Here is a 21,707-nt window from a genome sequence, read left to right as displayed (position 1 = left end):
CAGCATTATTACTTGTTAGCTCTGTGATCTTGGGCAGACTGTATTACCTTGCTAAGCTTTAATTTTCTGTGTATGAAATTGAAGATAATCAAAATTCTCATGCAGTTTATTGAGAATTGTTTGTAATATATATTGTTCAGCAGTGTTTGGCACATTTTGAATATTCAGTGATGACTGCCATTTTCATCATTATCAGTAGTCTTGTAATAAAAATATCATCATAATCAGGTGATTAAGAGGCAGGACCTAGAATCAGGGAACCTATAAGTTCTAAATCTAGGCTACACCATTTTCTACATGTATAACCTTAGGGGAGCTGTTTAATTTCTCTCAGCTTCATTTCTCTCATCTGAAAATGAGAATTAAAATATTGTGATTGGAAGGAATTAAACAAGATTATTTAAAGATTATGTATGATAAGTGCTTAAAAGCAGTGCCTAACATAATAAGTCCTCAATGAATAGTTGTTGCTATTTCTGGCCTTTCTCCAGCTTCTTTGTTTTTTGGTTTTCATTGTTATTTTTCTTTATCCCTTAAATCTAGATGTACTTATAAATCTGTCATTTCTTACTTCATATCATCCAGCCCTGTACCCTACATGCCAGTGACTTCTGAATCTATTTTTCAAGCTGTGACTTTTCTCCCAAGCTCAATAGCTGTAGCACAGCTGCCTGCCAGATCTTCCACCTAAAGATTTCTTTTTTTTCCTCTTCCCTCTCTGTTGAAATACCAGAATCATCTTTTTTAGGCAGGGTGGGGGAGTACTGAGGCACTTTACCACTGAGTATACATACATACCCCCAATTCATGACAGGGTCTTATTAAGTTACTAAGGGTCTTGCTTAAACTTGATCCTCCTGTCTTAGAGTCACAGGAGGGGATTACATTAAGGCATATGTGCCACCACGCCTACCTCATCAGAACTTCTTTGCCTCATTTTCTGTCATTATCTCTCCCCCAACACACATAATCCCAAGGGGTAACCCAGCTATATGAGTTTTATCGTTGAAATTTCTTTTCAATCGGTGCTCTCATTTATACTATACCTTGTTTGACCTTATCACCTCATGTCTGACAACTTATCTCTTGTTTATTCTTTCTGTCTGCTTTTTAACTCCATGCAACACACACAGTTGTCAGTTATAAAGCTTATCATTAATTTCTACTTGTCTTTTGCAGGTAATAGTAGACACTGATTTATCAAAAGGCAATATTAAGAAATTTGAAATTCATCCTGAGTTAGGAAACAACTGATTGACTTTAAGAAGAGGTGTACCATGGTCATGTCATATTTACATTTTTCAGCTCGCTCCACCTGTGTGTGCTCTCTCCCTCCCCCTCTCCCCCCCTCCCTCCCCCCCCCCTTTCTTTCTTTCTACTGGTTCTAGGAATTACAAGATGCATCCCTATGTTATCACTGTGAATTTAGCATACTCTTGATCTTTAGAAAAATTGATGCATTATCTTTTCATATTATGCAATATTAAGACATTTATTAGTAGTTTAAAAACATTGAAATTCTGAAGTAAATGTATAATATCACTGATAAAATAGAAATTAATATAACTCTTCACACTTAATATAAGAACTTTGTAACTGTTTAGCGTAGGACTAAGATTCTCCAACATTTTCAGACTTCTTTATCCCTTGACCCTAGTTATCCTGTTTCTCTTTCCTTAGCAAACTTCCTGAATGAATATATACAAAAAAATTACTTCAGTTTTCTTACCACCAGTTATTTTCTGACCCTTTCCAATTTAGTTTTTGTCTCATATCCCATTGTAGTTGTGCCACTGAAGACTATCTTAAGATCATTTATGAAAGAATTGTCAGAGCTAATGCTTCCTTATTGGTTCTTATCTCCCTTTACTACTCAGTAATGTTTGACATTATCAACCACTCCTTTCTTCTTGGAATTTCTTTCCCTTGACTTATGACACTGGTCTCTCTTGAGTTTCTTGAATATGTCTTTGAGGAGTGCTTAGTCTTTAGTCAAACCATGCATCTTTGCAGGATTCCCCATCCTCCAAATCACAGTTCTCCTTTTTAGAAAACTCCAAAAACACTTTACCTATAATATTTTCAAAGTTCTCAAGAAAACGGAGGAATAAAATATACTGGTACCTGTGCTTATATTTCATCCTCAGTACTACTGCTATACATATGGATTATTTGTGCGTGTGTGTTGCTGAGGATTGAACACAGGGCCTTATGCATGCTAGGCAACCATTTTCCCTACTGAGCTACCCATCCTCTTACAGTTTTTTGTTGTTGTTTTTGTTTTTTTAATAAAGGTACTTTGGTTTCAGCTTTTAAGCTTCCTTGGTTATTCATTAGTGTGACATAGTAAAAGTTTACATTAATAATTTCATAAGTTATTACTACTTTTACATTGCCCAGACTGATTTCCACAACTAACCTAGTTATCTGTGCTCTCTCTCTCTCTCTCTCTTTTTTTTTTTTTTTTTTTTTGTATTCCCTGTCTCAGTGAGTGGTGAGTGCCATATACACTCACTCAGCTAACTAGTTGTCCTTGATTCCCCCTAATTCTCCACAATCGAGTGTTTACAAAAGAGATCTTAATTGTTTCTGGGTTATTTCTTTATCCGACCTTGTGTACTGCCATGATCATTCCTTCATACCTTCTGTTTTAATGAAAGCTTTCTTAATTAATATTTCTCACTTAGATTGTTAAGTTAATCCATCCTCTTTACCACATTCACTTCTCCATATTATTACCAGAAGTGTCTTTCTAAGAGACAAATGTGGTCATGTTGTTCCCTTACTTAAAAATCCTATGGTTTTCCTTCATTCTTTAGGCAAAATTCAAATTCTATAATCTGGCCTCAGCTTTATTTATTACCCAAGCCCTTGGGCTTTTTGTCTTCCTAAATGCTTTTCTGCCTTGAATGCATTCCCTCCCCCAACCTTGTCTGCCTGCTTAATTCTTGCTAATCTTTTAAAACTCCTTAGGTGTCAGCTTCTCTTGAACATTTTCCCTGATCTTCCCTACCACCCTCCATCCAACAACACAAACATGCACATCTACTTCTTTCTTCTCTGTTTTTTCTCTCCAAGTCTACGTTAGGCGTTTTAGCATTTATCACATTTTTATATTTATTTATCTTCCCACAAATCTATGAAATCCTTGAGAACAGGGACACTTTATATTTTACATCTATATGTCTGTCTAACGTAGCCAATTAATTGTCCTTGAACCATCATAGATATTTATATTTTAGCTGTATTTAAGATCTCTAGTGAAAAAAAATTCACAAATTCTTTTATAAATCATTTGGTTGTCCACACTGGGGAAATTAAAAAAAAAAATAAAAGAGGATTAAAGTAACCAGTCCTGACCCTTAATGTTCTAAATGGCAAATAACAGTATTGCCAGTAGAATAGTTATTTAAAACTTGGCATGGTTTAAATTCAGATTGTACGTCCTATATTTATGGTGTTAGGAGTTTCTTAACCTCTCTGTGCCCTTTATTCTTCATCTCCAAATGGTTGTAATAGAAATAGAATCAGTTCTACACTAACTCTTGTTTTGAAAGCTTTCATTTGTTCCATTGCACTTGATATACTGGGGAACAATTTAAACATAACATGAATTGTGTTCGCTCAAGTATGAGTTTGTCAGCAAAAAGTGCACCCAGCTGACTTGAGAAAACACATACCTCAGACATGTACCAGCTACTTCAATTCACTGTGTGTTATGAACCATATACATCTAGTGTTAAAACTTTGATCTGATTTCAAATAGCCTTTCTTCTGCTTCATAGTAACTTACAAGCTGGGGGCAGCGGTAGCAAGTGCTAGGGATCAAACCCAGGACCTTAACCATGCTACGCTAATGTTCTACAATTAATTCCTTGGCCTCATACTTATGAATTTCTTAATAATTTAGAATGTATATAACTGTGCTCTCATTTTTGTTAGGTTTTTTTCTTTTCCTGTTTGTCATTACTGAAGTTTTTGAGTGCTGTATCCCCACCTGTTTTTCCCCATAAGACCTGTGATTTTTTATTGCATATGTTGAGTTATAGCAGATAGTGCTTCTCTCACAGGGAGGTTGTGAAAAATTAAATGATTTTTTTTTGTCCAGAGTACTGAGAGTGATTTTTTTATACATAAATACCTAATATTAGTCACCATCATTATTCTTACTAGAATAATCGTTATTTGGTCAGAACACTGCGGTAATGAGAACTTTTGATGGAAATGAATCCCTAAACATTGGTTGCCTTTGGTTATAAGAGACATTGTTAAAAAGGTATTCAGAGACTATGATTTATGATATTTAAAAATATTTAAATCTAGTTTCAAGTCTATTAAATGTGTATATTAGTTGATGTGTGTATTAATTAGTTAAATGAGCAGTATAAGTAGCCTAAGTGTGATAAGTATATTTATTCTCCTGAAATAAAATTTCAGAGTTTTGATATATATCCTTGTCATTTGTTTGAGTATTCAAAAATTTACCTAAGTACATGATCTGATTTATATTTTGGGTTATTTGTTGAAGGTTCAGAATGCTAAGCAAGTAAACAGTGCACTTAAACAGAAAATGGAAGGTGGAATTGAAGAATTCAAACCTCCTGAGGTATGATATTGAAAAATACATGTGATTAAACATAGTGAAGCTTATTCTTTCAGTTATCCAGTCATTGTTTAAGTACTGTTTTGGTGACCTGTGTTGGTAACTACTCTGAAGGTTTCCTAATATGGATAATTTGTCATATATTTTTTCATTTAGGTAGTTGATATTTTGAGGTTTGGCTAATGCTTTTTTATTTAAATTATTACTGCCCTTAGCAATCCATATAGAGAAAATACTTAGGGAAAATAGCTATAGGAGCAAGCACAGTGTATGTGAAACTAGAAGGTCATCCGTAAACAAGCTGATATATTTCTGGGACTATGCAGTGTTTTCTCAAAGCCCTTTACTGCCTATTTGAATTGGTAACACAGCAAGAATAAATCATAAGAAAAGGAGTTCATTTCAACAGATTTTTATTTTCAGACATTTGTCTTTCAGTTCAGATGAGGATTTTCCTATGTGGATTTAAATTCTTGTACTTATGTCCCTGAAAATAAAAATATCTAAAAAGATATAGATCAACCATTATTTTTGTGCCTTGTATTTTAATTGAAACCTAAATGTTTTTTGGTATTTGTGGTATTTATAGGACTCCTTAAATGCCCTGTAAGAACCAGTCAAGTCTTTTTATAGAAGTTTCTACTTATATAAAATATTTTTTCTTTTTTAATACTCTTTATGTTATGCTTCATATCCTGGATTTGCCTTCCTGTGTATGTGATAATCAAATAATCTTATTTGGTCCTAATAATGGGACTCTTTTCCCGCCTTCCAAATCACAGGCTGACTGAGCTATCTACAGATGAAATATGTGTGAGGGGCTGTGGGAAGACAAAAGAATAGTGCTTCAGGGGCTGGGGTTGTGGCTCAGCGGTAGAACGCTCGCCTAGCACATGTGAGGTCCTGGGTTCGAGCCTTAGCACCACATAAAAGTAAATAAATAAAATAAACGTATTGTGTCCAACTACAACTAAAAAAAAAAACAATAGTGCTTCAGAAATAATGTATGTGTGGCATCTTAGTCATTAGAATTATTCTTCCAGAAAGGAAGACTTATTAAAAAAAAATGTTGTTGTTTTTAATAATCTCTTTCAAGGTTAGGTTATGAAAAATATGTTCTAAACCCAGAGTAAACTGACAAACATTCTAGTAGCATTTATTTATGTAAGGCCAGTATAATATAAAAAAAAAATAGTGCTTTATTTTGCTATATTATGACAGTAAAAATTATTTTAAATTTTGTATTGAAATGTTTAGTTTTTTGTTTAAGCATGAGTTTAAATTCATAAAAGTGAAAAGATTAAAGTTCCCATAATTTCAAAATAAAATTAAAATACAACAGATACTAAAAACATTATGGGAATACCAGGAAGAACTTTGTGCCAATAAGTTTGAAAAATTAAAACATAGAACTTTGTTGGAAAATATCTTACCAAAATTGCCTGAAAAAGAAAGAAAAAACCAAATAACTTATAGTCATTAAATAAAATAATGGAATAATTAACATTTTTCTCATAAGAATATACCATGCGTAGTAACATTACAGAAAAAGTCTACCTATTTTTAATGAAAAGTTAGTCTTAATTCCAAAATATCATAAAATTATAGGACCATCTCAGTTATTAAAATTATATAAAGTAAGATTTGCAAGTACAGTAGTATTTTATCCTACCTGCCTGCTACCTCCTTGATTTCACAGAAATTCATACAAGTAGGTAAAGCAGGTATTATTATTTTACATGAGGAAACTGGACTCAGAAAGTTTAACTGACTTACTCAAGGTCACACAAGTAGTAAATCATTGGAATGCTTGACTGTATTTTAGATTTTTTAAAGTCCTGCTTCGTCCTTGATTAGCATATATTATGCTGTCACTTTCATAGAAGAGCAAAATTGCTTATTTGATTCTCACAGTTTAATAATTGAGTTAAATTTTATCAAGCATTTTCTAAAATCTTGTTATAAAAATAATGATCACGATAAAATCACTTAGTCATTCATACACTGAAATTTAAGTATTTGGGGTGACTTATTGAACTTATGATTTAATAGTATATATAATATTATATGTTTTGTTATATTGAAAGTCCCCAGGGTATATTTATATTTATCATATTTTCCTGTTCCTTTCAGGAGGAGGGCAACTTGAATGGATATTTTTCAAAATATTAGATTCATAATCACAGTAAAGACCTTTAGAATCCTATCATCCATCCTGTTACCTTTAGGTTAGATTTTACCTAATCAGAGAATGCTAATAACCTTCAGAATAATTATAATAGGTCATTAAAAGAATTACCTCATAATTACTAAGGAGCTTTACTTGTTAATTTGGCTTTATTTGATATTTTCATTTAGGGAAAGAAAATCCATTTGCTTCCACAAGTGTTTATTGATAATCTGATGTAAGGCACAATGGTGTGAAGCACTCTGAGAAGTATGGTGGGGGAGGGTAGGAAAAAGGACAAAATGAGGTGATTTTTTTTCACCTTTTATTAAAAAAGGACTTACGTATAGATGTTGTAAGACAAACTGATAAAAGTTATACGGTAGATTTATAAACAAAGTGCTACAGGAAAATAGCAGCATTATTCATTATTCATTCTGGCTAGGATAATCAGGAAAGACTTCCTTAAGGAGGAATGTTTCATCTGAGGCTTGAAAGATAAGTGGAGGTTTTACTGTCACATAAAATGGAGAAGAGGACATTTCAGGCAGAGAGAATGATAGGAATAATGATGAGGTGTTGAATAATACATTCAAAATATATATACAGTCTGGAAATAAAAAGCACTCTTACAAACCAATCAACAGGTATTTCAAATATTTCTGTATAGTATTCACTTACTATGAACTCATTATTGGGCTAATTGCTGTATGGAATTCAGCAGAAGTATAAAACAATCTTCTCTCAAGAATCGTATTGTCTACTTAGGAAGGCAAACTTGGATGTGGAGGAATAATGAAAACCATATGAGTGAGATATTAATGAGGTTGAGTGAGGACTTCTTTGTGATAGAGATCAGTGGGCAAGAGGCAAAGTGCAGAAGTCCTTGCAAAAAAGAAGCAAATTAAGTCAAATGAAAAAACCCTGTTATTTCTAAGTATATAAGTGATGAATGGTAAAAGGGTTGGAATAGAGTTGGGTATTAGTTATAGGAATGGAAGCAAATGATAACACTGCAAAGTAGGAAATAAATTTATATCTCCTCAAGTTTGTGAGCATATTAGGGGTAGAGGTAGCAATTTTTGTTATGCTTTGATTTGTTTTGGATGGAGGTAGGTAGATGGAGACAAGGAGACTAATCCAAGAAGAAAGAATAATATAACTGGAAAAATGAGTGCTTTTTGAAGCTATAAATTTCCCATCCATGAATGTTTTCTTGCAAAGGTGGGTAACCCTTTTATTATGGATGTTGGATAGAATTTTCAGCATTGAGTAGAAGGTTTAACTTGGTAATCATTTCCAGCTCTTCAGACTTTATATATATATATAATATACACATGCATACATATAATACTGCTGACAAAAGTGAGAAATACCTGAAGGCAAATTGATTTATTGGGGAAAGGATGCAGTAAGAATGCTGAATTCACTAAGGAAGTCATGAATTGTTTGTTCTAGAAGTATCTTTCATACAATGATTAGATTGTATTGTTGTATATTATTATTTTTTAAATAACAACATTTCAGATCAGGGTTTGGTGTAGAAGGATATAGTCTGTGGTACCACCCAGCTAATTTTGATATCAACACAGTTTTAGATTCCTAGTTATGTTCGAATTGTCCTTTTTCTAAATTAAATCTTTACTAAAGTGTAAATGGCTTTAAAATAGACTATAAAAATGAATAACTTAACAAGAATCCTGTCTATTTAAAATTTTTGACCCTATTTCTCCTTCCTTCTCTTTTTACTGCTTCCATTTTGTCATATAGTAACTATTTAATCCCATCTGGTTTCAGCTCTTTCCTCCTACATTTTTCCAACAAAACTGCTTCTTAAAGGTTGACATTGTCACTGAAGACAAAACTTTTTATTCTTCATACCTTTTCCTGAGCTCTTGTTTTAGGTGACTACCCATCTTTCTCTTTGTTCTGTAACTTTTTTTTCTTTTTTTACCCTCCAGGTGTTTTTTTTCTTTTTGTTTTTTGAACCAGGGGCATTTTTTTTTTTTTTTAATCATTGAGGTACATCCCCAGTCCTTTTTATTTTTCACTTTGAAATGGGGTCTCACTAAGTTGCTAAGACTAGCCTAGAACTTGTGATCTTCCTACCTCAGCCTCCCTAGTCACTGGGATTATAGGCATGTGCCACTGGACCTGTCTTCCCTTAACTTTTGAGAGATTATGTTCTCTTTTATAGCTACTATGTTCCCTTCTCAGCATGATTTTCCTTTCTCTACATAAATGTAGGCATTGTCCAGGGTTTCTCCTCAAAATTCCTTTTTTTCCTCCTCCCTTGAAGATAGAATCTCACCATTTAACTATGTTAAAATTGCATCCTATGTGCATTTAAATGATTCAAATTCAACTGGATAGACGTTCAGCCATTTAAGAGAGAGAAACAGAATGTTTAGCCATAGCAAGTATAGTATTGCTGCAATTCTGCCTGATTCCCATTTATTGAGTATCTGCCCCAGAGTGAACATTCATGAATTGAGAATTATGAATCCATCTCCTTCAATCTGTTTTAGCTTCTACATGACTCTTTGAACTGAGAGAGATTCTAGTATTTAAATATATATAAAATATACACAGACATACATATAATTATACAGATTGGCAGTTGTATTTGGGGTTCAGCTGAAAAACTAGTGGTGCATTTCAGTGCTGGAGAGAAGTACCTGATTGTATGGATCTATTGAGAGATCGTGTGCCTATCAGTGGCTACACTAATAAGCACATTTCAAGAGTAATTTGGCAATGGGGATGCCACAGTTTTTAAAAAGAAGCCCAATAAGTAAGTCCTGAGTAAGGTATAACTCCATTATTTTCCCTATGAAAATTTTCCAGACCCTTCAAAAATTTATTGGAATAAACTTATTTTACCCTCAAGTGGGCACCTGAGCTCTCCCTGAGTGTCCTATCCTAGTATCTCATTTTCAGCATATCCCAAATTAAATGCATCTTTGCTTTACCTTTCTACATCTCCCAAATCTACATTTCTTGACTTCTAGATTCTTAACAGCATAGCTCTTCTTCCAGCTTTCCAGGGTTAAAATCTTATTATGGATAAAATCATACTCTTCTCACATATACTCTTACCATCAAAAACACAACCATTGTTTATTAAATTTAGTGCAAGCTTATCACCCTTGGTTTTTTGCCATTTTTTCTATGATTAGTGACCCTTAATACATTTTAGTTTAGTAAAATACTACCAACTTTCTGGGCTTATTTATCACTTTTTCCTGATAGATTCTATTGTTCCCTATACATGGAATACCTTCTGTTTTCCTTTCAGAAACTTCTTTCCTAAAATCCATCTCAATTTCTAATCCTTCCAGTTTCCCTTTTTCTTGTTCATGTCAAGGTGTTACATAGAGTCACTTTATCTTTGCAAAAAGTTCCTTTATCTACCGCCAAAGGTCCTTGATATTACTGGTCAGTGGATATATACTAGTGAAATCTGATTGATATTACAATATCAAAATTCTAGAATTTTTTAAACAAAAAATTGGGGAGGAACATTGGAAGATTTGGGGAGAAAAAGATCCATTCTTCTCAGCCCGTCACTTTCTTTAGAAATTAAAAAAAATATTTTAGGACTTAGGCCTATTCTACATTCTGTGCTGATTTGTAACACTGTTTTAGGGTGAGAAAGGCTAGATTTAATATAAATTTGAAGGGAAGAAATTTTAAGAGTCACAGATCTTTTCTAAAGAAAATAAAATATCTTAAATGTTAAAAACAAGGTTAAAATTAACATTTGTAATGAATGATAGGAACATTGTAGTTGGAAAATTGACAACTAATAGGTTTTCTCAGGCTTCAATATCTTTGATACAGAGCATAAATGTTAATGTTGTACATTCCAGATTTGTACATTTCCCTTTCATTACCTTTCTGTGTGGGTAAAAAGTAACTCAGTATAAATTTTAATCCTTCTAAAAATGGAGTCTTCATAAATCAGTTTTAGTACTCTCATGTCTGTGATTTGGTGAAAAGTTAAAAAAAAAATAAGCACTTTGAAAAAATGTCTGTCTTCATATCCTCATTAGGAAATTCTCTTTAATTTTGTAGTCAAATCAGAAAATTAATGCCCGTTGGACCACAGAGGAGCAGCTTCTAGCAGTGCAAGGTATATTAAAGATAAGCAGTTACTGTTGTTAATAATTATTTAACTTGTCATGAAAGGTGACTATCATAGTTCTTCCCTTCCTTTAGAAGTGGATCAAGAAAGAAAATGGATTTTGTATTAATCACAAAGTTTTGGTGACCAGGAATTCTGTGTTGTATTTGTGGATGTGACATACTGAGTCTATGTACATTTTGGGTCCAGAACAGCACATAATGCATTCTCAGCACTGAATAATCGATGTTGGTGACAAGCATGACCAAGTCATGTGGGCTCGGTGTCTGCTTCAGTATTCTTGCAATTAGACTCATTTTTCCTGTATCACTCATTGATGATTTATAATTAAAAGCATAAATTATAATGTTTTTGGTTTTTCTAATCACTCTGTGTAGTAGTCTCTATTTTATAAGTGTCAGGTACTGTATGTTTAACTTTCAGTTTATCATACCTTACTTAAGAGATGTACCACTGAATGCTTAGAACCCTGGCTTTAAGTATTTGTATTTTTAAAAAGAGACTGAAGAGGTATAAATTATACATATAACATTTTAATGTACTATGTATAACTTTTTTGAGTTATATGACAAAAGACCTTTTGTGTTCTGAATGCCTATGGGCAAATTTAAAATGCTCTAAACTTGTATTTTCTCATGTTTGAATTACCTAAGAGCAAATTGTATATTTTTATTCAGTATTGTGGGGTGTTTTGTTGTTTTTCCTCTTTAAGATGAACTATCTGCAGAACTATCTGCAGACTCTGATTGAGTCATTTTAAGTATGTATGGTCTACACATTTTGGGGTTTTTTTTGGGTGGTGGTGGTGCTGAACCTTTTTGTGTTGAGTATCTATAGCATTTTTACCTAGATTAACTATTATAAGGGTCCCAATGAAACGAATATTCAAGTACACTTTTTAAAATATTTCCAAATGTTCATGGCAGAATATATTTGTAGAAATGCCATGCAAGCATCATTCAGATATGAAAGTAATGTAATTAAAGATTGACTAATAGATGACTCTACAGTTTGGAATAGAGAACGTGAGAATTAGCCCATAAAGAGAAGTACTTGATGCTCTGAAAGCAGGTAGCTGTGCGTGAGTATCAAGCACATTCATAGAACTAAGTTTCTGAATGAGTCAGAACAAGGTTTAGTCACTTTATAATGTTCAACAATAGCTGCTTTAAAATTAGACTCTGATAATTTAAATTTCGTTTAAAACATTAGTGAGCATTTTCAATGGCTGCTTCATATTCCTTTATAACTATGACTGACAGCTCTAGCATAGTTATTTTGAATAGACATTCCTTTTATTCAAGTAAACCCTGTTTCCCTCCATCTTAATTCTGTACTGTAATATAAGAAATTATCCTGGTGAAAAGCAATTTCTGAATAGGATTTTCTAGGAAAACCTGGGCTAATATTTCTCTGTTCAGCACTCAGGATTTGATTCTGTTGTACAGTACTACTTAAGTGGTAGAGTCCATTGAAAATTACGGCTGGGTTGGATATTAAGAAAAGCTTCATTCAAGGAAAGGGCAGTGGTAAGATTTGTGTATATATGTGGACATAGCTTATTAAAATGGAAGAACAGAGTATTAACACATTTAATCAAACATTTCCTCTGTATTCAGGCATATTCACTATTATTAATGCTTATTTTAAAAGTAACCCTTTAAATAAATTATTCTAATGCAGCCATTTGTATAGAAGTATACTTGATCTTAGAATTTCAAAGAATCTTTTTTAATAATGTGTTAATGTCTCGTTTTTATTTATTTTGACTCTGGAATTTTTGCTTCATTTTGGGCATTTTGTTTTTATTATTGTTATTACATGAGATAAAACAATATGAAGCTGGGCTGGGGATGTGGCTCAAGTGGTAGTGCACTCGCCAGGTATGCGTGGGGCACTGGGTTCGATCCTCATCACCACATAAAAATAAAATAAAGATATTGTGTCCACCTAAAACTAAAAAATAAATATTAAAAGACAACAATATGAAGCTATCTGTGTCCAAAATAGTTGTTTTGAGTGAATTAAAAAGTTCCATTTTGTCTTATATTCCCACATAATGCCCAGAATTATGTCTTATAAGTAGTATAATTCATATAGTAATATCGACTGTACCTGAGTCTTGGTGGTTATATAATTGCAGTGTCTAGCTTAATGTGTAGTTTGCTGTTAAGAAGCTATTTATCAGGCAGTATTTTCTTTTTTATTATTTTTCTTTAATCTTTATTTATGAGAAATTTTTATGTAGTTTTGCACTAATGACTTTACTTTTGCAACGCAATAATAAATTGTTTTGATATTAACACATTTTAATTTGTAGAGCATTTTATATTTAAGACATTTTATACATGTATTCTGCCTTGACACTCATTTGTAAAATGCTTTATTTTCTTGCTCATAGTAGTCTATTTACAGTGACCTGGAGAAAGAAATAATGACTCTAGTGCTACTATTAATAATTATAACTGTTACATAAACTCTCTTGTTGTAACTCTTTTAAAACCAAACACATTAAGTTCATTTTCTTTCCTAGGGTTTAAATATATCTTTATCACTTTACTTTCCTAACCTATCTACTTAGATTTTTGTCAAGTAAATGATAACCATTTGAGTAAGCTTCTCTTTCTTTTTTTCTTAATTGAAAGGGGAGTGAGGAATCAAGCTTAGATTGAATAGTAATGTCTGCTTATACTTCTGTAATCTATTGATTTATTATGCTCTTTTTAGTTCTGCCTATAATTTTAGTAACATTGTTCAAAGATCCCCAAGTGGGTTATCATTAATGCTGCTAATTTAGTTCATTTAAAGTATCTATCAAGAATAGTTATACAATTTCTGTCATCTGTTCTAGTCTTAGATATCTAAATTTTACATTATAACAAATTAATAAGAGCAAGACCAATCATGATCTTCCCATATTTTTGTTAATGGTAAACTATTATCCCTGTTTGTATCATATATATAAATATGTGTCTCATATATTAATGTTTATATATAAATATCTTAAATTATAGTACAAAACACTCTTTTAAAGTTTATAAGGGGGTAGAAGCATGCTAAACAATATTTGCCGTTTTTTATTTTAGGCCACCTCTTAAATGTATTCATTTCCTGGTTATTAGTGCTAATAAAAATATACATATGTAGATATGCACATATGTGTGTGTATACACATACACACTCCCCTGTTAAAATTTTTATGCTCTAATTTTATCAAGATCCCAATTTTAATTTTTAGTTCTTTTAAAACAGAAAGTGACAGAACTATGTTCAAGTGGTGTGTTTACAGTAAAATTTACATTCTCTTTCTATAGTTTATACATTAGATCATTTTAAAGAAGAAATAAAGTTGCAGATCTAGAAATTGCTTCTTTCGTTTGACATTTGATAATAATGTAAGGATAGTAAACATGAATGATCAAAAGGAGGTGGAAATAGGAGATTCATACCTTTGCATTTGAAAGGCACACTTGTGCTTTAGATAATTCTGTTATAACAAATCCCCCAAGAATGAAGGTTAAAAAATAGAACTGTAAACCCTCTGATGCACTTACTTCAAACAATCAACAATTCAAAATTTCCAGCATTTTTGCAATGAAATTTAACTTATAACAAGGGAAGGTGAGAATACATATATAGAAGAGACCTAGAAGAGAAAAGATAGATATTGAAAAGAAAATACATGATTTTGACTTTCAACTCTCAATTATATACAGGATTCATTGTTCTGCTGCTATTGATATTTTCTACCTTCTTTAACATTGAGTATATGAAGAGATTTACAGGAGGTTCAAAGAAACTCATGTTCCCAAGTGATTAAAATTTATGTCTTAGTGATTGAAAAGAACCACAATCCTACTTTCTAGATGTCACTCTATTACTGTTGTTTTAAAACTGGATTATTGATAATTATGGATTATTTATAATTCCCAACTATATTAAGTACTTGCTCATTTAAGAAATTTTGGCATAGGAAGAAAAAAAATTCCCTGAAATTTTAATACCTAGAAGCAGCTTGCAGCAGTTAATGCTTTGGTTTTTTGTGTGGAGTGTTTTTTTAAGTCCAAATTTAGCTTTTTAAACATACAAAAGCAGCTGTCCATACTGTCACTTCTAAATAAAAAGACAAATTCAGATTCCATGTCCAGTTTTGGGAAACAGCATATAAATGTTCCTGAAGGTACCATCTTGTTAGCCAAAGCTCAAAACATGAATGGACAAACTCCACTAATTTAAAATTTGAGATAATGTAGATAATGGCTATGGTAAAGTCTTTACTATTAATAACAATATCTTCTTTGGCAAACTAAAAGTATAAACAACAAGTGTAAAAAAAATTATGTATGTTTTATGTTGGGTAATGTAGAATACTGGTTGGAAAATGTGAGCTTTCATAAAATAACAAAATATCTTAATGAGAATATTTTTATGTTAATTCCCAAAACTTTAAAAATATATATTAAATAGTAAAGAATATCATCTGCCAGCATAGGAAGTCAGGTTGTTTTAACTTTGAAGTGATGTTTAGAAACTTGATTAAATACCATTTTTTTTCTTCATGGGAAATTTATGTTTCTCCAAATGTATATTCCACTGACTCTTGAAAATTTTAATTAGCAATTATGGTTCACATGTACGGACCTTTTATATCTTTAGGAAGATATTGACTTAATCATCATCTTTAACTCCCTTGTTGAGAAAGCAATCAGATTGCTTTTTGATTAAAAACTATGAAAAAAAGAATGGGCCACTTGTCCCTAGGTACAGATCGGAACTCAGATAGCTGTGATGCTGTAGTTGTTAAGTCATTTGTTCCTCATCACTACCCCTGATAGGTGTCCTCTACAAGCTTAATTGGGGATTTCTTCTCAAAAAGCAGTTCCAGCAAGTTGGCATTTCACTAGACTTTGCCTAGTTGAGGACCACAGTATAGAGCTTTAAGAATTACATCTATTTTCTAGCAAAAACATATTGTTGAACAGAGTCATCAGGAGTGTGAAGGTGATAAAGAAGATTATCATGTCTATTGTGGTTTAAGGGGCAAAAATATAAAATAAAGCCTAATAGAAAAAAATCATATTTCCTGAACACTTTTTGCAGACTTAGCATTGCAGTAATGCTTGTGCTGATTTGCATCCCATAGGTCAGTACTTCCAACCTTTTTCACATCGTGTATACAGATGAAAATTATAAAATGTGTCAGAACACAGATAAACAGATGAGGCTGCTCCAGTCCTAAGACTGCCTAGGAGCTCTGGCTATTACAGCCCCTAGCCAGCCATCCTGCAAGTCAAAGGGATTATTTTTTGTGCATGCTTGTTCTCAGGACATTGATTGGGATCCAGCCAAATCAGAGGTCTGCGTATGATCTGAGTCCTTAGGTTTTAGATAGATATACAGGAGTTAATAATAACACACCTGGGTGGCTTGGAAGAGGTCCTTCACATCCAGGTCTCCAGAAAAAACTAAAGCTCTTATGGAAAGTAAATATGACAATATTGGTGACACGGTAAGGTCCATTGAGCAAGGAAAATTAAGAAGTAAAAGAGCAAAAGGAAGATAGTCAGGAAGAGACAACTTTGGAATTTATTTTGCAATATTTGGAATATATTTTGTAAACCAGATAGGTATTATATCTGCAGACTTAGAGTAAGAGTTATTCTTAAGATCTAACCCTTTTCTTATTTAAAGTTTTTATTTGTAATCTCCCATATTCAGGTTTGGCCATTTCTAGAATATAAATTAAGTATTGTTTATAAAAATTAGAACATTGATGGAGCACAGTATCTGATTTCTGATCAATAGATATTCTTCAGCACAGCTCTCAAATTTATAAATTAGAAATAGCACAGAAACTTGGTCTTTTACAAGCTGCTATTCTCTAAAGTATAAGTAGTGGAGAAGTACTTGAATATCTTAATAGTAACTATTACTGTGAAGTAATCTGGAATCTATTGTCCAATAAGCCCTCAGTGTAAACCTAGTCACTATTAGAATTCCTCTTATCTGTGAAGTTCAAATTGGAGATTTAAAGGGAAATAAATTCATTTGTGTTGATAAAATATTGCAAACAATGTCTGTCATTATTATTTTTTGTTATAATATGAGAACAAAGCAAAGGAGCATAGCTTACAAACCCAAAGCTCTGCATTTAAAATAGGATATAATTATAGGTAAATGATGGCAGACTTCCCTCCAAATTCTCTAAGGTAAAGAAAGGAACTCCCTGTGGATCAAGCCTGGCTAGTTGAATATAGCCAGAGATGCTTGTTCCCCAGGAGCAGAATTAAAAACAGAATCAGGTCACATGGGTGCTTTCAGGTAATTGGGGATTTCATATTAATTGATATCAGTAAGAATATAACTAGCCTTTCTGCTGGGATATTTTATATTTTGAGCTAAGTGCATCTGTTTCTAGAAATGGGTCCATAAACTTCTTTTAGAATTCCTTTAAGAGCAAATTAGTATCTATTTTAAATTCTATAGCATAATCTGAGCTTCATAAATCAATTACTATCCTTCATTATAATGAAATTTTCTTAATGAAAAGTTCTCAAATAGCAGAGTACACACATTGCTTCTAAGAGCACTACTCTAACCTTATTTAAGCTATAAAGCATAGTTAGGAATCCTCCTCACGCAGTCTTTAGAACTTATAGATGAGTTAACATCCAACTGATTCTCAAAAATACCTTCCCTTTTTTTAATCCATCAGATTGTGATAATTCTACTTTTATATTTTAACTCTTATTTCTTTTTGTTGGTATCCTGGTGGGTTAGTAATTAAGACCAAAATTATAGTGGGGGAACCCTAAGGCTACTCACTCAGTCCATTGAGGGGATAAAAGAGATGGCTCATTCCCATCCAGTTTTGTTTACAAACGGTGTTGCTCAAATTTAGGTGACTGGCTACTAGGGAAATAAATGAATGTGGAATTGAGGATGGAACAAAGAATTCAATGCTTTACAATAAATGGACTGTATTTGAGAGTTCAAGAGAGGATTGGAGAAAATAACTGAGTATGTAAAAAAATGGTAAGTTTCTGATTGTTCAGTTGAAGGCAAGTGGCTGGCTCAATGAAATGACCTAATTGATAGTTTTCATCTGTGACCCTGATATCTTAGCCTCTGTCTCAGAATTGAAAAATGAGCAGAGTTTATCAGATAGGATTTCATTGCTGGTATCTTTGGTGTGTGCATGATGTATAGTACACACAGCTCTCCTTACTGATCCTTCACAGGTGTATTATTTACTTTGCCTTCCAGGTGTCCGCAAATATGGTAAAGATTTTCAAGCTATTGCAGATGTAATTGGCAACAAGACTGTTGGCCAAGTGAAGAACTTCTTTGTAAACTACAGGCGTCGGTTTAACTTAGAGGAGGTATTGCAGGAGTGGGAAGCAGAACAAGGAACCCAGGCTTCTAATGGTGATGCTTCTACTTTAGGGGAGGAGACAAAAAGTGCTTCTAATGTGCCATCAGGGAAGAGCACTGATGAAGAAGAGGAGGTGTGTTTGTGTCTGGAATTTGAGCTAATATGAGTTGAGGAGTCACCATTTTGTGTGGTGTTCTGTAAGGTTAATTTGTCAGAGGATTAGCTAAATGAGCATGAAAGGTTGACAATACACTTACTCAGTGGTGCATCTCTCGTGACTCTTAAGTCATAATGACATGCTAATTTCTGATCCTAGCAGAATGGAGAGTGTATTGTTCTTCCATAGTCTTATTTTTATTTCCAGTGTTAAGCTGTTTACTAATAAAGATGCCTGTTTGGTAGCCTCATTGCTTTTTTTTGTTTTGTTTTTTATTTTGTTTTTTGTTTTGTTTAAAATAAAAGAAGCTTGTGCTTCCAATAAACACTGGTGTTATGTTTTTGTTTTGTTTTGATTTGTTTTGTTTTTCCTGTGACAGCCCAATCTATATTGTATTAAGTTCATTAGGACTTACATCTCATACATGTATTTTTGTTTCCTCACCTCTAGGCACAGACCCCACAGGCTCCTCGGACTCTGGGTCCATCACCTCCTGCCCCATCATCCACTCCAACACCAACAGCCCCCATTGCCACTCTGAACCAGCCTCCACCACTTCTTCGTCCAACACTGCCTGCTGCCCCTGCTCTTCATCGGCAGCCTCCTCCACTCCAGCAGCAGGCTCGGTTCATCCAGCCCCGGCCAACTCTAAATCAGCCTCCACCACCTCTCATTCGCCCTGCTAATTCTATGCCACCCCGTCTAAACCCAAGACCAGTGTTGTCCACGGTTGGTGGTCAACAGCCACCATCACTTATTGGAATTCAGACAGATTCACAGTCCTCACTGCACTAAAAATTAAATTGGACAGTGCTACAGTAACTTTTCACCCCATCATTATACCAGTGCTCATCTGACTGATGCAAAAGAGGAAAGAATAATCCTTCCTAGATGCTGAGGCTGCAAACTAGTTCTGAGGCAGTGGGCTGGCATAAGTGAATGTCTAAGAAATTTTTCAGTTCAATAATATGTTATAAAACAAAAAGCCTCCAGATAGCCTCCTTTCTAGAATATGTGTTCACCAATGTGATCTCATAAAAGGAAAAGAAAAAAAGGATTTAAGTATTCTATATATACCAAGGGTCTTTTTGTTTTGTTTTTACTGTATTTATTTTATTGAGGTTCTTTATATTCCTGCCTCTTCATAGTCAAGGCTCTTAGTACAAGAATGTTGACTTAGTAATTGTGAAAACTCCTTAAGTTTCTTAAGTTAAGGACGTTTGGCATTTTTTTTCTTTTATTTAATTTTTTAAAAACATTTTCCTATGTTAGGAGTGCAAGAATAAATAGCCTGCATTTCAGATTTTGATATGTTCATTTAATTCATATTTAAGAAATTATAGCTGCATGTCCCTTTTTTCAAAATGTGTTGCTTTTTTTTCTAAAGGAATTCTAATTCCTTTAAAAGAAAGCAATTTAATCAATTGCAAAGCAATTATATGAAATCACAAAGAATGTACTGAATCTACTAACCCTTTAACATACAGTTTAGGGTCCTAGTGTAAAGTCCTTATTTAAAGGTCATTGACCCCCGTCATCTATCAGTAGTAATAACTAAATTGGAATAATAATTTTACATACAAATGAGGACTTAATTTATTGGAATATAATGTCTTTAAGTTCCTTGAAAATGTAGTTCATTTTGAAAAGAATTCATATTTCTAAATGCCATTTGCTTTTAACTAGTTGTTGCCTACAATTGAGGTCTTTAGAAGAGAATTATATTTTGTCAGTTATGTAGAGACAATGGTTTTGGAAGCATTTATTTCCACTACCCTTTTTGTGTTTAGGTTATTACCCACATATTTATTAATAGAGTTTGCATTTAATATGAAGGGTGTTTTCTTGATAAATCTCTATTGTACTATTTGGATACAATTGTTTATTCCTTGCAGCCAACCTATTCATGGGTTTGGTTTAGGGTTAAATCATCAACATTTCATAAAATGAATTTTTAGAATTTGTTCTGCATTATCTAAAGATGTATTAGTATATAGTCACAATTGTGCTGTTAACTAAATACTGAGACCCCTTTTTATAAAGAAAAAGACTTCAGGTCATCTTAATTCAATACATAATCATTAAGCACCCACAAAAAATATTTTACAAGTGATAGTATTTCAACAATGTGTTACTAATATTTTTGATATAATGATTTCATATTGGAATCATGACTTGTGCAAAGGGACAGATTTGCTATAGTAGTGGAACATAAGACTAAATGTTTGCACATTCACATTCTCATCACATTTAGAACTACTTCACCAAATAGTCAACTTCAAAAGTCTTAATTTATGTTTTGAGAGGTCATGTATTCCCAAAATATTGGAAAAATAGTCCCTTCCATTGGCTCTACAGCCTTAAAAGAGCTATAGATTTAATTTCATCGGTTCCTTTTTCTTTTCACATTCAGACCAGTTTCTTCTTAAGCACCCTGTGTTCTGGAATAACCAAAACATTTTGCAGGATAAGTCTTTCTTTCTCATTGGATCATTGTTGAGGCCTGGATAATAACCAGATGAAATTTAACTGACTTTAAATTCTTAATATTATAGAATTTATACTTATTTTTACTTTAAAAGCCATGGGGGACAGTTATATATCTTAAAATATCTAGAACATTTTTAAAAAGCACTTAGATTGTCTTGCATATGTGCATACTATACCTTGACAGCTTTTATTGTCTTGTCTCTTGTCAGTAGACCTTCAGTACACAGTATGTGGGATATGTCAGTCAAGTTGGTCAGCACCAGCATCTGTCCAGCTGTTCGGTATATTGTGATTCATTTAAAATCTGTTCTATCCCAAACATGGGCCAAGGTGCTGTATCTGAGGGATGTGCTGTAATTTTATTTACATACATTAGAGCGCACAGTAGAAAATCTTAGCTTCATTAGTAATATGACACATGTATATAGTGAGATGTCTTTATTATGTGCTTTGCATATTTTGTAAATATTTTGCACGTCATTTTCCTTTTTTGTTTAAGCAGTGTTTGGCCTGGAAGAGTGATATGCTTGCTGCTTAATCAAAGGATTAAAGATTTAAAGATGTCTATGTCTTCTATTTTTATATAATTTCATGTTGTATGAGGATTAGGACCTCTTCACTGTGAAATTCTAAATATTGATTTTTATAAAAAAGCAAAATCTAGAAATCTTTTAATGACCATTTTCATTAATTCTGGGGTTATCATTTTTGAAAATCTACACCAAAGTGTTTTATTACATAACTAAAAATAAATCACAATATTGATGC

The 21,707-nt window shown here is 32.9% G+C and overlaps 1 protein-coding gene across 7 annotated transcripts in view; it reads left to right on the top strand.

Annotated features, from left to right (window-relative positions):
* Rcor3 (REST corepressor 3) overlaps positions 1-21,504 on the top strand; it is a 44,379-nt gene extending 22,875 nt beyond the window's left edge. For 5 of the 7 annotated variants that reach the window (XM_027934718.3, XM_027934717.2, XM_071600102.1 and 2 more), the window contains 4 exons: positions 4,529-4,606; positions 10,848-10,905; positions 18,184-18,425; positions 18,900-21,504. In XM_027934718.3, coding sequence (XP_027790519.1) covers positions 4,529-4,606; positions 10,848-10,905; positions 18,184-18,425; positions 18,900-19,244 — 723 coding nt within the window. In that variant the 3' untranslated portion in view covers positions 19,245-21,504. The remainder of the gene's footprint in view (positions 1-4,528; positions 4,607-10,847; positions 10,906-18,183; positions 18,426-18,899) is intronic. The other 2 variants (XM_027934720.2, XM_027934719.2) reach the window with 1 other exon arrangement.
* The last annotated feature ends 203 nt before the right edge of the window (positions 21,505-21,707 follow it).

The sequence above is a fragment of the Marmota flaviventris genome, chromosome 12 (assembly GCF_047511675.1).
Source record: "Marmota flaviventris isolate mMarFla1 chromosome 12, mMarFla1.hap1, whole genome shotgun sequence".
Taxonomy (NCBI): Eukaryota; Metazoa; Chordata; class Mammalia; order Rodentia; family Sciuridae; genus Marmota; species Marmota flaviventris.
This window is presented reverse-complemented; position numbering and strand designations above follow the sequence as displayed.